Source organism: Lepidochelys kempii, chromosome 5 (assembly GCF_965140285.1).
Source record: "Lepidochelys kempii isolate rLepKem1 chromosome 5, rLepKem1.hap1, whole genome shotgun sequence".
Lineage (NCBI taxonomy): Eukaryota > Metazoa > Chordata > Testudines > Cheloniidae > Lepidochelys > Lepidochelys kempii.
The window spans coordinates 2839741-2857079 of record NC_136384.1 but is presented as its reverse complement, the minus strand read 5'-3'; the positions used below and the strand labels follow the sequence as shown (position 1 = coordinate 2857079).

The 17339-nt window shown below is 59.0% G+C and overlaps 1 protein-coding gene across 1 annotated transcript; it reads right to left on the bottom strand.

The window, feature by feature from the left end:
- Positions 1-3412: 3412 nt before the first annotated feature.
- On the bottom strand, positions 3413-6512 carry LOC140911999 (C-C motif chemokine 5). Its single transcript, XM_073346152.2, has 4 exons — positions 6324-6512; positions 5102-5222; positions 4755-4929; positions 3413-4227 (listed from the first exon to the last, which is right to left on the bottom strand). Exons 1-3 carry the CDS (start codon positions 6379-6381, stop codon positions 4758-4760), a joined length of 351 nt encoding a protein of 116 aa, XP_073202253.1. The 5' UTR covers positions 6382-6512; the 3' UTR covers positions 3413-4227; positions 4755-4757.
- Between the last annotated feature and the right edge of the window lie 10827 nt (positions 6513-17339).

The window sequence follows — 17339 nt, the reverse complement described above, 5'->3', positions numbered from 1 at the left end:
CTTAAGTTAAAACTTCCCCAAGGTACAAACTATTTTACCCTTTGCCCTTGGACTTCCACTGCCACCACCAAAAGTTTATCTGGGTTTATTTATTAGGAAAGCATTGTTTGGAAACATCTTTTCCCCCAGATTCCTCCCAAACCTTGCACCCCACTTCCTGGGGAAGGTTTGGTAAAAATCCTCACCAATTTGCATAGGTGACCACAGACCCAAACCCTTGGATCTTAAGAACAATGAAAAAGCATTCAATTTCTGAAAAGAAGGATTTTAATAGAAGTAAAAAGAATCACCTCTGTAAAATCAGGATGGTAAATACCTTACAGTATAATTAGATTCAAAACACAGAGAATCCCTCTAGGCAAAACCTTAAGTTACAAAAACGCACACAGACAGGAATATCCATTCTATTCAGCACAACTTAATTTCTCAGCCATTTAAAGAAATCAGAATCTAACACATCTCTAGATTACTAGCTAAGTCTAAATCTAGATTACTTACTAAATTCTAAGACTCCATTCCTGTTCTGTCCCCGGCAAAAGCATCACCCAGACAGACCCTTTGTTTTTCCCTCCCCCCAGCTTTTGAAAGTATCTTGTCTCCTCATTGGTCATTTTTGTCAGGTGCCAGCGAGGTTATCCTAGCTTCTTAACCCTTTACAGGTGAGAGGATTTTTCCTCTGGCCAGGAGGGATTTTAAAGGGGTTTACCCTTCCCTTTATATTTATGACAGCTCCACTGATATGGAGGCCAAGGTCCAGACAGCGAGGTGACACCCAGGCCTATGTCTCTCAGCCTGCCCTCAGAGCCACCCACTGGGTCACAAGGCAGCACATAGGGGAAACTGAGGCACAAACAGGCCTCATAAGTAAATTACAAAATATTCCCATTTTGTCACCTCTCTTCCCCCTTCCAGACCAAACTAAGCAGGGTCGCTTTAACCAGTGACCTGGGGAAGTTTGAACCCACAGATGCCATGGTATCTTTCCCCTCCCCTCGGTAGTTGTTCTTGCAGGCACTTTGAGGATTCGCACACCCCTCTTGCTAATCCAGCACACTGAGACTTTCCAGTGCACAGCTCAGAGCAGTGTCACGTCCTCCCTGAAGTCTGGTCACTTCGGTGGCACTAGCAGGGGGCACAGGAGGAGCTTTTGTGGGCCCCCCCACCCTTTCCCCACCCCAACACCTTTGGGTTTGAAAGTGGGCTGGGGTCCTGCCACTGCCTCCTCCCCTCATCTGCCAGGGAGCAAGGAGGGCAGTGAACCCACCTGCTCCATGTGTCAGCCATCTGGGCCGCAGCCTGGGGTACCCTGACCCCTAGGGCGGAACAGGGAGTGACCCCTTGAGCGTTGGTTCTTACCCCAGCCAGATCTCTGGGGCTCTGGTGTCCTGGGGAGGGGTGGGGGGGTGAGGCTGGGGGCCCTGCACACGGACACACATTCCTCTGCCCCACCAGACCCAGGGCTTCGGTTACAGACAGGCAGGTGTCCTGGGCTTAGCAGCCTTTCCTGTATGTTACCAGCCCAGGGGGAAATCCCCTCCACCCTGGCAGCCAGGCTCTTTGCATCTTCACTGACACCTGCATTCGCAGCCTTCTGGCTCCTTGTATTTCAATCCTTGGCCATTACACGCAGGGCCTGGATCCTGTCTTAAAGTGATAGTCATTCTCCAAACGGACGTCAAAGCTGGTATTCTGGAGAACCCCAACGGCCAGCCCCCCGGCCCCTCCTGTGTCTGCCCAGGGATCTGAGCCATAGGCAGGGCGAGGGGCTCCCCATAGGGGACCTTAACCCAGGTCACCGACCTCTCAGCTTTCAATGGGGTTGCACCACACAGGGTGTGACAAAGGGTCTCGCTGCCCCAGACTCTCCACCCCATGAATGTCTCCCCATTAACCACCTCCTTGCACTCCCACTGGGGGTCAGAGTACAGCGCGATTGTACACTGATGCCTGGAGTGGGAACCCGTCCGTCCCCACCCCTGTGCCCCTGAGGAGCTGGCTGGGTGCCGGCGAAAGGTCCAGCACATAGGCCTGAACTGCAGGCTGCCTTCCTGGTCAGAGGACTATGAGCGACCCCCCCCACCCCCGGGCTCTCACCAAGTTAGCCCTTGGTGGGTCCCGTTTGGCCACTATTTCATTAACGCTTGCACATTTTGCTGTTTTCCTACAACCATTACATCTCAGGACTCTGAGAGCCCCTGGAGCAGGGCTACCCCCATCGGCCGCTCCCCTGTTTGCGCTACCGGGGTGTCTTGGGGGTCCGTTTCCACACAGGGGCAGCAGACCGAGGGTCAGGGCCCGGGCGGCAGCCTGCTGAGATCCAGGGGAGCTTTAAACACCCGGGCTGCAGATGCAGGAGCCTCCCCGCAGGAGGCTGGTGGGGCCCAGCAGGGAGAGCCTGGCCAGATCCCATCGTCATGCAGGGCGCTGGCATGCTGCGGGGCTGCACCGGCAGGCAGAGGCGGACGCTGTCTCCAGCCCCTCCCCGTCAGGATTGCAGTCACCTCAGGATCCACCGGGAGCCCCCAGCTCTGCACCCCGCATACTCCCTGTCTGGGGATGCTCCCCCACGCCGCAGGGCGTGACATGGGCCTGCAGGGGCACGGCCCTGTCCTCCCGCTGCGGGCTCCCCCGGGCCGCGTACAGGGGCCAGTTCCCTCCTGAGAGGGACCGACGACACTGCTCTTGACACAGCCCAGGGAGCTCTAAGCCTCTTTGGCCACTGCAGCGCACCGCTGACCCCGATTCACTCTGGGCCCCCCTGGGCCCCTGTCCAGTCCCTGCTGCGTAGCTGGGCGGTGGGTTTTCCCTTCCTCGTGGAAGGTGGCCCGGACAGGAGTGTTAACGAGCGAGTCCATTTCTGTGCCCCTCGCACAAGCCACCTCGAGGGGCAGCTGGGGGAGAGACGCCTGCGGGCAGCACTGGAGGCCGATGCCGGGGCCTGCCCGGCTCCTACGGCCACAGCCAGACGGGACCACTGGGGCCCCCGCTAGAACCCAGGCCAGAGACTCAGACTTTCCGGCGAGACGGGCCCATCGGGCTCACCCCATCTGACCTGCACATGGCAGGCTTCAGAACCTCGCCCACCCCCTCCCGTGACAGCCCCACAAACTCTGACAGAGACTCCCCGACTTACTCTAGTTCAGACCTGCAAGTCACCCGTGCCCCATGCTGCTGAGGGCGGTGAAACCCCCCCCAGGGGTCCTGCCAATCTGACCTGGGGGAACATTCCTCCCTAACCCCAAACCCGTTAGACCCCCACGCATGGGGCGAGACCCACCAGCCTCGCCCAGGGACCCCTGCCTCTAGCCCAACAACGGGCGTATTTCTCAGCGCAGTCTGTCCCGGGCACAGGTAGCCCCCCCGCGTGACGCTCACCACACCAACCACACCAGCACTCCTTTGCTTCTGGGGATTTTAAAATCATTTTTATTGCCTTGAATTCTGTCTCCCGACGGGCTGTGCGTTCCCGGCGAGGCGAGGGCACAGCGCGTCGGGCAATGCAGAGCTCCTGCCTGGCATGCCCTGCAGTAGCTAGGACGTCACAGTTTCTTAATACAGTCTGAAAGAGCCACTTAATAAAGCAATCAAACGAGATAAGCGCACTCGATAGAAGCAATAAGGACTTGCTAGTCCAGCCGCCTGCAGTCTTTGCTGGTATTACTAAGCCCTGTGTGTCTTTTTATTACAACCGTATAGCTACATAGAACTTAATTAACCAAAGTCCTTGTCGGAGGCTCTGTGGGCAAACATCTCTCCGCCTGGGAGAGGTACTGGCCCTGCCCACAGCAGGGGAGGCAGGGTAGGGGCAGCAGGGATAGTGGCTTTGGGGGTTACAGGTTTCCCTAGGTGCTGACGAACAGCCCAGGGAGGTCAGGACACGTGCTCCCTTTGACCTCACTGGAGCTGGCCCTGAGGAAAGGCTTGTTCAGTGACAGCAGACTCGCTAATTCCTGGCTTTTAATGCAAAGGTCGGGGGGTGTTAAGCAGTAGATGTGAGCCTGGCCGGGAGCCGCGGGAGGGAGTCGTGGCTGACGCAGGTCACGGATGCTTAGCGGGAGGTGCAGCAGGTCCAGAGGAAATTTTAGAAGAGAATCACACACCGCCCCAAGCCAAGCCCTCTGCTCCCAGGTCAGGAATCAGCCCGGTCTCCTTTGCTTGCAGCCCAGGGGGCTCTGCCGAGGTCAACTGAGCAGCCAGGCAGGCTCCGGGACGGGGACGGCAGGTGCCCTGGGAGGGGAGAGAGCCGTTAGAGAGAGCAGGGGAGGGTTTCGCACGAGGGTGGGGAGCTCCGTGCCCCTCCCCTATTTCCTAAAGCACCCCCCTTTCTAGTGGCTCCCAAGCAGCAGCCACGAGTGAGGAGACACCCCCAGCCCCAGGCAGCGTCGTTGGGGAGTCACCACGCGCCGTTAGTGACGGGTCGCCCTGTGCCATCGCCAGGGCGGCCAGTCACTGCTCCGCCACCACGGCCGGCAAGGCCCTGACAGGCAGAGACGGGCTCGGTCCGGCAGGCGCCTTCCATCCCCAGCCCAGGACATTTCACTTCTCACTGTGCTCAACTGCTGCTCCCCCACCACTCCCACTCGCTATCCGCCACGGCCCGCAGCGCCCCCGCGTGGCAGGGCAGAGCCTCGGCAGAGCCGCCCGGCTGCCCACGGGGCTGGATTGATTTCCACCAGCTGAGGATCTGGCCCAGGGAGCAGCGGTGGCCCGTCCCTCCCCGCGCCCGGCACCCCCCGGGGCTCTGCCGTCCCCACCTCTTAGTGCTGGGGCTTCCTCTGCTTCCGGGGCTTGGCTGCCTTCGAGCGGGACTGTTTCCCAGCACGGCCTGCTGTGGTTTGTCCTTTTTTCCCGTTCAGTTTCTCCATCAGGTCAAGAGTCCAGCGAGCATTGGGCGGGGCACAGAGGTTCCTGTTCTTCTTGGTGATGAACCTGAGTTAGGACAGAAGTTGCTATGGGGGGACGGAACAGCCAGAACCCCACTTCCCCCCATCCTGACATAACCCTGAGCCATGGGGAAGGGCAGGATGACCGAGTCTCCATCCCTGGAGGTGCCCCGCAGAGCTCCCCCGGGCGCCCACCGGACACTGGCTCAGGTACTTACACAATAGCTGAGAGCCGGCAGCCTGTCTCGGGACTCTGGATTCTGTAGGCAGAGACGAGATGGTGCGGGATGGGACGATTCTTGTGGCTCAGACAGCAGTCGGACGCCTGGTTCTCGCTCCCTGGTGGGCAAGCGGACAAGGGCACGAGTGAGACACGGGCAGAGGGTGCATTTCTGGTGTGATGCCTCTGGAGAGCTGTATGCAAACCCGAGGCAGCTTCCCCAGCCCCAAGCCCCTTACTGAGCGCCAGTGGGCACGCGGGGCATTGCCATATGCATGGGGCTTGCCGGCCCCAGGTGCTGCAGAGAGGGAGTTTCTCATACACCGCTCTGCCAGTACCCCTCACTCCCGACCTGCAGCTCCTAGCGGCCATGCTATTGGGCCCCCCCCCAGCCACGTTAAGCTGCTGACTAGGTCACCTGAATCAATCCAGTTTCTAGCCAATCAGAATAAAGCCAGGCAGTTGCTTTCTCTCTGCAGAAAGGTGATCTCCACTCCGCAGCCTGTGAGCAGCTGATAAAGCTCTCCCCAAGCTGGGGCGATCAGCTGGCAGGGCTAGTGGGCAGACGTCCGAGCAGGCAGGGCCCCCGCTCCAGGATTTAACCCAGCAGCCTCCTCCCCACCGCTGAGCATTGGGGGAGCAGGGAACGTGCCAAGACCAGCACTTTTCACAGGGGGATCACAAAGCACGGACCCGAGATAGGCAAGCGCTCGCCTCACACCAACAGACCTGCGTCGGCGTCAGCCGGGATCAAACCTGGGACCTCAGGAGCTCAATGCATGAGCTAAAAGAGACATGTCCTTTAGCCAAGGCTGCAGCTGGCTCATCAAGCACTAGCCGCCACTAGTGAGGATAAGGGGGGACAAGCAGGCCTGGGTTACACATACAGCCCCCTTTCCAGGGGCAGGAGCAGCCGGGCTAGAGCCCAGGTCCCCAGGGGATGAGCTCCCTGCTCTATCACCAGGCGTGGCTGCTGGACCGGCCAGGCTGAGGCCACCAGCTGACTGCCAGGCATGCCAGCTCTCTCCTCGCCCTTCCCGCCCCGCCCGAGCAGCTCAGCGGCTGGAACAAAGCCCCAGCTGCAAAAGGGCTAGCGGATTGGCCTACCCCCCGTGTCCAGCTGCTCCGAGGCGCACCCCATTGCTGCTGACCCATTCCCGTCCCCAGAGCACCCTCCCAGCCGCCCCGGCGGTCGGGGACCCGCTGGGACCATGCACTACCTTGGGCCTTGCAGATGCACAGGGCAGCTGCCAGCAGCAGCAGGAAGCGGAGGGTCATTCTGGCCGGCGATGGGGCAGGGCGACCAGGCAGGCAGAGGCGTTCTGTGGCTCAGGAGCAGGCAGAGCTGAGATGCTTCGTCCCCTTCCCCTGCTGCCTGTATTTATCCTCTGCAGCAGCCAGCTTTCACTTTCATTCCCTTCAAGAGCCTGGCTGGCGGCCCACTCCCATCCCGTCCCTCCTCCGGCCCGGGACGCGTTCAGCTCCAGTATGCACAGCTGACAGGGAGGTGGGGAAGGTTCCTGGCAGGAGCAGTTTCCCTTTGCAGATGTGTTCTGGCAAGTTCATGGCTGGCACCAGGCCAGGCATACAGCCGGGGGCAGTGGCGAGGGGGCAGGGGAGGGCGTATCAGCCCCACAGCAAAGAGTCCCCGGCTCTTCCAAATCCAGCGTAGCTCTCGTGTTCCCGATGGGAGCTGCTGAGCCCAGCGCCTGCCGGTTCTGGCTCCAGCCCAGCCGCCCCGTCCGAACGCACAGCATCCCAGTGTTACCAGGGCAGGCTCTGGGCTTGTCTGCGATTCCCGAGATAAAATCCAGGACAGGGAAAATTGGTGTGGAGACATTAGAGTCAAGGCCCCCCCAATCCCCTGCCTTGTGCCAGGAGGCCCCAGACAGTCAGGCCTGGGCATGGCAGTGACAACGGCTGGTAGGGAAACATGCCGGTTACAGTTTGTGCCTCGACCCTGGCCTGAGCGGTTAGGATATAGATATTCAGGCCTGTCTGTAAAGGCCTATACTCTAAGAATTTAGGTGTATTCTTATCACTTGGCTAGTTCTAGAGGTATAAAAGAAAGAATCAAAATCACTGTCTGCCGGTGTAAGGGCCTTCTCTTACTGTGACAGTCTGAGGCCCTGTGCTTAGGCTAAGGCCTTTGGCTAAGCAGCAGAGGCAGCCATAAGCTGGGAAGCGACCGGTCACCTCCTCACATCCCAAACTAGTCACACTGAAATAAGGTGCTATTGGGCTGTTAGGATACACTCCTGTCCTGATAATGCCTATCACCTCCAGAGAAAGGGAAGTGCCTAGAAAATGTAAAAGGAAACTTAGTTTGATAGCATCCTGTCTGGCAAGAACTCACTTATCAATAGCTGGGATGTGAAATCCTCACTTCTGTATTGTTTTGTCATTATAGTTCCCACTTTGCTATTGTTTGTCTGTATAATCTCTGTCTGGTTCTGTGATTGTTCCTGTCTGCTGTATAATTAATTTTGCTGGGTGTGAATTTTGCTGGGTGGTGGGATATAATTGGTTACATAATCATGTTACAATATGTGAGGATTGGTTGGTTAAATTTCAGGAAAATGATTGGTTAAGGTATAGCTAAGCAGAACTCAAGTTTTACTATATAATCTGTAGTCAATGAGGAAGTGACGGGGTGTGGGTGGGGGTGGGCATGTGGGTGTGGGAGATGGGAACAGGGAATGGGGGTAAGAAAATTGGAATCATGTTTTGCTAAAGGGGGAAATGGGAACAGGGAATGGGAGTAAGGCAGTTAGAATCATGTTTGGCTAAGGGCAGGAATGGGAACAGGGACACAGGTGTAAGGCTCTGTGGTGTCAGAGCTGGGAAGGAGGATACTAAGGAAGGAAACTGGAATCATGCTTGCTGGAAGTTCACCCCAATAAACATCGAATTGTTTGCACATTTGGACTTCGGGTATTGTTGCTCTCTGTTCATGCGAGAAGGACCAGGGAAGTAAGTGGGTGAAGGAATAAGCCCCCTAACACGAGCGCTCTCCAGCGGTTCAGATACAACGCTCCATGGCCAGGTCCGGAGCCAAGTTTCAGCGAGACAGGCTGCTAGCCGGGGTCTGTCTGACCAAGAGCCAGAGTCGCTGGGAGAAAGTCTGTTCCCAGAGTTTCCCAGCCCCCCTCGGCAGGCCCAAGAGGCTCGGGGTTCAGAGAAGCATCCGTACACCTGGGGCCTTATCCAGGCTGGTCGTGAACTCGGGTCTCTCCAGCAGCCCCCCCTCACTAGCACTGGGATCCCGTCGTGCCCCCCACAGCCTGTCCTGTGCACAGCTCCCCCCGTGCGGTGCCCATTCTACCCTGCTCCGGCTGTGGGCAGAGCCCCAAAGGGCATCCAGCTCCCGCCACCTTCGCCAGCTGCTCTGCCACTTGGATTGGTGACCCCAGCCTCTGCTGTTGGGACTGGGATATATTCTGGGTTTGTCACTGGACCCCCACCCCCGGGGTCCCCCCATGCCCGGCTTCGTCGCTGCCCCCTGAGCTGCCAGCTTGACTCTCCTCTGGGCCGCCTCAGTCCCCAGAGCTTAGCCCCCGCATTCACGTTCTCCCCCTGGGGCGGTTCCTGCCCCCCAGCCCGGCCCAGCGGGATCCCCCAGCCCGGCTCTCATCACTCTTGCAGAACCTTCTGGGCCCAAGGCTCGTGCCCAGGCTCTCTTGGCATGCAGCCCCTCGAGCTGCCCAGGCCTGGCAAATCATTGACCACGCAGACACCCAGAGCCCCCCGCCCTCTTGTCTGAGCAGGCCGGGCTCCAGGGCCCAGCTGCCTGCGGCCCCGGTTAGTGCACTTGGAACAAGTCCAAGGCCGCGCAGCTCGCCCAGAGCCGCCGAGGTGCCAGGAGAACCGTCCTCCTGCAGGGGGGTCTGAGGACTCGGGCGTCCATTGCCAGCTGTGCCTAGAGTCGCTCAGGGTAGGGGAGCCAGCGACGCACCATCCCCCGGCACTGGAGGGAGCAAACCTCCATGCGGGATTTCCCCCTGCCTAGGGGCTGCGCCCCCTGCCCGGGGGAATTGGGGCTGGAGCAGAGCCTCGCTGGGGGACCTGAGAAGGGCATCCTGCTGTCCGTCTGTCCGCCCAGCTGTCCTTCCGTCCGCCCAGCCACCCACCTGTCTGCCCTTCCATCCACCTGTCCGCCCATCCATCCATCCGTCCATTCATCCACCCAGCCACGCACCTGTCCACCCATCCATCCGTCCGTCCAGCCGTCCGTCCATCCGCCCAGCCGTCCGTCCATCTGCCCAGCCACCCACCTGTCCGCCCATCCATCCGTCCACCCAGCCACCCACCCTGTCTGCCCATCCATCCGTCCGTCCAGCCATCCATCCATCCGTCCAGCCGTCCGTTCATCCACCCAGCCACGCACCTGTCTGCCCATCCATCCATCCGTCCGTCCAGCCGTCCGTCCATCCGCCCAGCCACGCACCTGTCTGCCCATCCATCCGTCTGCCCATCCATCCGTCCGTCTGCCCAGCCATCCACCTATGTGCCCAGCCATCTGTCCATCCATACATCCACCCACCGAGCCCTATATCGCACTCCCCGCCTCCCGCCCCCCAGCTCGGCTGGTGCCCTTCAGTCCCAACTTCTCCCCACCCCACCCCCACTATTCCAGTCCTGGGCTCTCTCCCCACTGCCCACCCATAGGGACCGCCTGGGATCCCAGGCCAGGATCGCAGTTTGCTCAGGGGGATGAGCCAGGAGACGGCCCGGCACCCTCCCGTCCCTGCCACGCTCGAGCCCCAGCTGCTGCAGTCCGAGCCAGGCACAGAGCTGGGCTCACCCTCCCCGCACCCCCATGGGGCAGACCGGAGAGCTGGGAGCCAGCAAGCTCCTTGGTTATGAACCCTGCAAACAAAGCCTGGATGTCCCCCACCCATCCGGGGTGACTGGGCACTCACTTCTGCTGCTACTCCTCGATCCTGACCCACAGCCCCCCTGCAGTCCCAGCCTGGGCTCCACAAACACTGCTCTGTTGATCCCCCTCAATCCCTGCCCGTCTGCCTCAGCACCAGTATGTCTGTCCCTGTCCATCTGTTTCAGCCCCCTGCTCTGTGTATCTTTCCCTTTCACTCCTTTCCCCCCATTCACTCTCTCTTTCCTCCCCTCCCTCGCCCTGTTTCCTGCCCCCTGGGCTGCAGCCTGCAGGGCCAGCGTCCATGCAGGGGAGCGTGAGGGTGCGTTGGATAAACCACCCCAGTGGGGCCGCGCTCCCCGCTCTGGGGCCCTCTCCAAAGGGCGCTGGCTCAGCCTTGCCAGGGACGGGACCTGCCCCCTCGCTCTGCTTGGGGAAGTGGCCTGCAGTGCTGGCGGGTGGAAAGGTGGCCTGAGGTAAGGTGAGCTGCCAGTCAGGAAGCTCAGCACCACCACAGAACGGTTCCAGGGTCCCTGGGCTCCCACTTTGCTGGGGAGTGAGGGGCCCTTCACCACCAGCGAGCTGTCAGCAGAGCCCAGCCGAGATCTCACAGAGCAAGCCGCCCACTCCCTCGAAGCACCAGACTGAGGACATGACTTGTGACGTTATTGACATAATCTGGGACCATATAGAACATTGTTGCAACCAAGGTCCTGTAGTGGCACCAAATCTATATATGTATATATGTATAAAGGGGGTCAAATAAGGTGTCTAAGACAAGGTTATGGTTTGCTGGTTATGATGATGCTGTCTGTATGTGTTTATCATTTTTGTAGTTAAAGTTATGAATATTGGCTCTAGACTGTCTGTATTTCAAACTTGTGCTGTGCTTCTGGGGGACACCCCAGACAAGTTGGTGTCAGCTCTGCCTAGCCTGCTGGATGGCCCATTAAGGACCATCAGCTACACACCTGACCCATTGAGAGAAGGTAGACATGCCTTGTGACTCAGTAAAGTAGGCAGGGACTTGCCCATGTGACTCCAAACTCCATTTTGCTGTAATTTTCCACAGTAAGAACAAAGAGGGGTTCTTACACCTGGAAAAGACTATAAAAGGCTGATACCTCATCTACATCTTGTCTTCAGTCCTGCTTCTGACTCTGGAGGAACCTTACTCCAAACTGAAGCTCCGAACAAAGGACTGAATGACCCATCCCAGCTGTGGGTGTTCTCCAGAGACTTGATTTGAACCTGCCGTTTATTCCATCCCTGCTACAAGCCTGAATCAAGAACTTGGCCATCACTGTATGTCAGTGATTCCATGTAACCCATTCTAGCTCTCATCTCTATCTTTTTCCTTTCATGAATGTAACCCTTCTGCCAGTCAGAGTTGGCAGCAACAAGGGCCGGGTTCAATATCTAGGGGATCCATTCCAATAACACAATGCAAACCGGCTCGAGCCCCCACCCAGTGACCTGGGACAAATATATACCACCCCCGCTGGGCGCCTCCAAGAGGCGATACTTCCCTCTCGCAAGCACATAGTCTGAGTGTAGCAAAAAGCCTTTTGATAACAGAGAGAAACAATGACAGGTTTCAGAGTAACAGCCGTGTCAGTCTGTATTCGCAAAAAGAAAAGAAGTACTTGTGGCACCTTAGAGACTAACCAATTTATTTGAGCATGAGCTTTCGTGAGCTACAGCTCACTTCATCGGATGCATACCGTGGGGGTGGAGGTGGAGGTGGGGGTGGAGGGTGAGAAAACCTGGATTTGTGCTGGAAATGGCCCAACCTGATGATCACTTTAGATAAGCTATTACCAGCAGGACAGTGGGGTGGGAGGAGGTATTGTTTCATGGTCTCTGTGTGTATATAAAGTCTGCTGCAGTTTCCACAGTATGCATCCGATGAAGTGAGCTGTAGCTCACGAAAGCTCATGCTCTAATAAATTGGTTAGTCTCTAAGGTGCCACAAGTCCTCCTGTTCTTTTTTAGAGAGAAACAATGTGGCATTATGTTGGGGAAACACCACCAACAGGATTCATAACACAGCCCATGAGCAAAAACCCACCCCAAGCAAATTGGGTCGTGTCCTTTCCCTTTGGGTCTTGAGTCCAGCAACCCCAAATCACCCAAAGTCCCAAAAGTCCAATGACCCAAAAGTCTCTGTCCCTGGTCAGGGCAGCCCCAGAGTTTGAAAGTTTATCGGCGGAGCTTTACCTCCCAACCTGGGTGGAGATCGGGGGGGGGGGAGGGGGAAGAGAGGTAAGGGGGCACCTTACGTGATCTGAAGCTGACTGCCCCACAGCTCCATAGGGCTCCGCTCCACTCCACCAGCTCCGCATCCCACCAGCAGCTCCCGCCGGTCCACGAACTGCTCTGCGCCCTACAAACAGCTCCCGCCGTCCCACAAACTGCTCCACCAGCCTGTCCGCAAGGCACTCCAGCCCTCCCGCAAACTGCTCCACAATAGATCTTCAGGCTCCCCCACTACTTAACACAACGCTCAGTGATTTCAGCTCTTTGGTGAATTCAGCTTGCAGTAGGGGAGCCTCAGTGCTGGTGCACCATTAGCCCAAAGTGAGCTCAGCAGCCTGTAACTAGACTCCTAATAGAGTCAAAATTAGCTCTGACATTCCACAGTGGAGAGAGGAGGAAGCGCAATTAGCATGTAAGGCCCCCACCAAGGGGCCCATGCCACCAAGTATTAATACTTGTCCCCAGCCTCTCTCCATTCACAGAGTTTTGGAACCCATGACCCTTGGCTAGCGAGTGCTACATAGTTGATGGAGAGTCCCTCCATCATAACAAAAGGCCACGTACAGTTCCCAGCACAGTTCCCATCATCAGGGTAATAACAATTTATTCTTCCTGCCCCAATAACAGAGACACTGGGGATCCCACAGCAGCCAAAGTGACCATTTGGGCAGCTATGGTCTCATTCTAGGCAGGGTGGGTGTGCCTATGCAAATGAGATCGGCCCCTAAAGTCCTTTTCCACAACTTGCCACACCTCACCACCACATGTCAGGGTGGAGCTCATCCTGACACTGCTTACATGAATAAACCTTTAGATTTTAGATTCTAAAGGGTTGGCAATGGCATGATTTGTGGGTAAGATCTGATTTGTATATTGACCTGGGTTTGGGGCTTGGTCCTTTGGGATCGAGGGAACCATTTTTCTTTTACGGGGGTATTGGTTTTCTTAACCATTTGTCCCCATAACGAGTGGCACTGGTGGGGATACTGGGAAACTGGAGTGTCTAAGGGAATTGCTTGTGTGACTTGTGGTTAGCCAGTGGGGTAAAACCAAAGTCCTCTCTGTCTGGCTGGTTGGGTTTGCCTTGGTGTGCACAGAAACCCCAGCCTGGGGCTGTAACTGCCCTGCTTGAAGCAATTGGTCCAGAATTGGCACTCTCCGTGGGGTCCCGCCAGAACCAGCCTCGTTACACGACTCCTGTGGGACCACAGCACGGGGCGCAGGCTCTGGGTGAGTCCTGCATGGCCACGTGGGCTTGGAACGATGGCTGCGAATGGGGGGTGCAGGGAGGGGACACATATGGATGGCTGGGCATGGAAGGCCCCACAGGGCCCCATTCAGGAATGATGCAGGCAGCCGGTGGCATGGAGAGCTGGGCACGTGCCGGGAGCTCTCATGTTGCTGTTCATGTTTGTGTCTGACTTTTGAGAAGAGCCAGGAGACGAGATGAGTCGAAGGGCCCAGCCGGCCAGGGGCCTCCCACCTCAAAAGAGCACAAGGCTACAGGAGGGGTCGGCCATCCAGCGGGAGCTGCCCCCCAGCACAGCCCCAACAAAGAGCCAGGCCATGTGGAACAACCTGTCTTTGCACATGAGGCCAAAGGAGGCCTTGGGTCAGCCCAGAAAAGCCAACTGGGAGCCCTGGGAGAGAAGACGGTGGCCAGGATCTCGGGAAAAGCCAGCGAGATACAGCGCCCGGTGACCCAATGGTCCAAGGCACCTAGAGTCCCCAAAGGCTCCTGATAAAGACTCTCATCACCGATTATCCAGGACACTGAGTCACGAGGGCAAAGGAGAGAGTCTTGTGGGTTAGCAAGTCCTGATGTGGCCGGACCCAGGGAGACGTGAACAGCAGGAGGGGCAGGGCTTGGCCCAGCGCGATCAGTATGTCAGTCAGGCAGTGGAGAAGGAGCTGGAGACGTGTGCTGAGGACCCCGCGCCGGCTTGGTCAGTCACACTGGTGGCGGATGGAGTCACACGAAGCAGGGGCGGTGGGCAGCAGCGTCTGGGCAGCCCCAGCAGGGTGCTGGGAAGACAGGGCCAGGCTCCTCCAAAGGCTTCGTGCTGCAGAAGCCGGCGGCTTGGCCTGCATGGAGCGTCCCCGAGGAGAAGCAGTCCGGGATCGGCACCCAGCAGGAATGCCTGCCCCGCCCACAGCGGCCGTGTGACAATGCAACAACAAAGGGGGAGAAAACATCACTGGCCAGATGCGGCTGGGTCTAGCCCGCACCCGCTGCCCTCAAGGGGAGCGTGCTGAGTTCGGGAGGCTCTTCCGAAAGGATGGGCCCTAGTTCAACCACAATTCACTGGGACCCGCTGTGTCCCTTACCTAGCAGTGAAGAACAACTCCTGGAATCGCAGGGCAGGGTCTCTGGCCTGCCCTATGCCAGGGGTCAGACCAGTCCCCTCTGGCCCGAGTGTCTATGGATCCATCTACCTGTGGGTCATTTCAAGAAAGACCGGCGGTGGCTAAGAGAGACTGGGCCACCCGCCACGCCAGCGGTGCACTCAGAGACTGCAAGACTCGGATCGCTTAGTTGAGATTGGCAAAGAGCTGGAGGGAACCTGCGGGGAGCACCCAGACGTATGAAAGGGAGGCATGGGAACACAGACGCATAGGGTTTAGCCCACCAGCTCAGAGCAGGACTCCAGCAGCAGCCAGCACCCGGGGGTTCAGAGAAGGTGCAAGCCCCCTGCAGCAAGCTCCGGTGGGATACTCTGCCCCATGGAGGCCTCCCCCAGTTAATCCCCCAGCCTTTCCCGAGCCGCCCCCTATGTGCCGAGCCCCTCCCTGCCATGTCCAGGGCTGGGGCCCAGTCTGGCTCCCTGTCTCGTTAGTGGGAGCTCTGCAGGGCTGGGACGGTCTCTCCCTGTAGGATGTGCAGCGCCTGGCACTACAGGGCCGAATCCCGGGGGGCCTCCAGGCACTGCTGTGATGCACCTAGTAGGCACTTGCATGTTCAGAGCCAATCCCTGCGTTTGCGATGACCCGTGAGCGTACCTCTTTCGCAGGTACCTGTCACCCCCTGGGGACCCCCAGAACGATGGAAGGCCCAGGCGGGGCCCGGCAGGCCCGAGTCCTCCCATTCCGTGGCCCAGTGGCTGCATGCCGGGGCCTTTAGGAACCCACTCCGGGCACACACCCGGCCCATGCAGCCAAGGCCCAGGGGCCGGGCACCTCAACAGGGCAGCTAATAAAGACCGTTCCTGCTCCCGTCAGCGTGGCCTCAGCCGGAGCTGCAGAGCCAGGGCGTTCAGAGCAGCCTGCGGGAGCCACAGGGGAACTGCCACCCCCTTCACACCCGTCTGCAGCCCGCCCAGCTCCACCAGCCTCAGCCCGCCAGGGCCCCCGGTGCATGCGGGCCGACGGCGTCTGAAATGCTGTGCTGTTCGGACCCGCTCTCAGCAGGGCAGGGGGTGGGAGGCCTGTCTGCTCTAGGGCTCCCAACGCGGCCAGCTCTGGGGCGCTAGATGGGGCCAGCAACAGGGGACAGGAATTTTCCACACTACGTCCATAGTGTAGACCAGGCTTGGGAGCCCAGTGTAAACCCTTCATCAGTCAAGAGATCTGTCCGGCAGCCAGCCAGGGGACAGACAGACAGACACACCGCTGAGGTTTCTCCACATGGACCCCCCGAATCCTCGCTAATTCCTGTCATCTCGCCCTCCGTCCGGGGGCGCAGCCCCAGCGCCCCATGGTCACTGCGTTCCGCGGCAAAGCCCCCAGCTGGGCAGTCTCGGGGGGATTCTGTGGCCTTGTCAGACCGGTTTGTCGGTGGAGATGATTTATGGACTGAAGTAAGAGGATGAGGAGCACCATCGGCGCAGAGCCCCGGATGGCGGAGGGGCAGGACCCGTTCCAGGCCTGGGATCCCGTGAAGGCTTAGAAGCAGCTGATGGGAGGTCTGTCTGAGCACCGTCTCCCTGAGGGCTCCCTGCTGGCCGGAGAGGGCCTGGAAAGCCCCTGCCCGTGCCCATGTGTTTCTCGTGTTTCAGGATGCTAAACAGTCTTCTCTGGCAACAGGCCACCCTGGAACGTCTCCCTGCGCTGTCGGGAAGGGATAATCAGCCCCTGCTGGAAAGGATCCAGGGCCTCCCTGAAGGACTTGGCCTGCAGCTCCGGGATCAAGCAACCCCACTTAGGGGATGGGCAGGGGCCAAGGAGCCAGGGCATGAAGGGCGTGCTGCACAGTGGCGGACACGGACTGTGCCCACAAGCCTGACCGGGGAGCAGGGTCGTTGTGTGCACATGCAGGAACATGGAGCCGTGCACGCGTCTGTGAGCACCAGGGCACGTGTGTGTGTGTTAACATCTTCCATTCCCTGGCTCCGTCGCTGCCTGAAAGCCCTGGAGTCTCACGTGTCCCCAAGGCCGTTCCCCTCCCAGTCCCGGCCCCCTCCCCTAGCTGCCCCTTGGCACAGGGGCCCCTGCGGGGAGCATCCTGCAGCCAGCAAACTCCCACTGCAGACTGGACGTGGGGCCTGGGGCACAGGGGAGCATGTGGGGTGCCGAGGGAGTGTCCAGCGTGGGACAAGCCGGAGGGGGCTCACACAGGCCCAGGAATGTGCAGAAACCAGGGCGCTGTCCATGGGGTCCGCCAGCAGCTCACCAGTGGTCAGCAGCATGTGTGCACCAGAGCCCCCTGGTGGCTGGAGACCCTCAGAGGATAAAAGCCCTACTACTGGTTCCAGGGGCCGTCCCCCCAGACTGAGCATCCTGCGCGTGATGGCTGTGCTGTCTCCGCCCATCCAGCCAGCTGGGGAAAGGACACTGCTGGGCAGATGCCCATGCTGGGCTCTGGCTGAGCTGATCACCCTGGGCCCAAGCTTCTGTGCCCCCCCCCCCGTCCCCTCAGGAGCACCGGGTGCCCGCTGACTCCCCCCCCCCCCCGCGTGCTGCCTGCCCCCTCTCGTTCCACAGCCCAGGTGAGAGAAGAGGGGGCCTGTGTGGGGACCACAGAAAATGGACCCAGCCCAGGTGAATCGGGAGGAGGGGGCAGAGGTGAGACCTGGGGGGCTCAGAGCTGGGCCCTCCGAGCCAGAGGCGTGTGGGGAGTTAGCGGCTCCTTTGCCATTGCCCCAGGCAGCTGCGATACCGACCG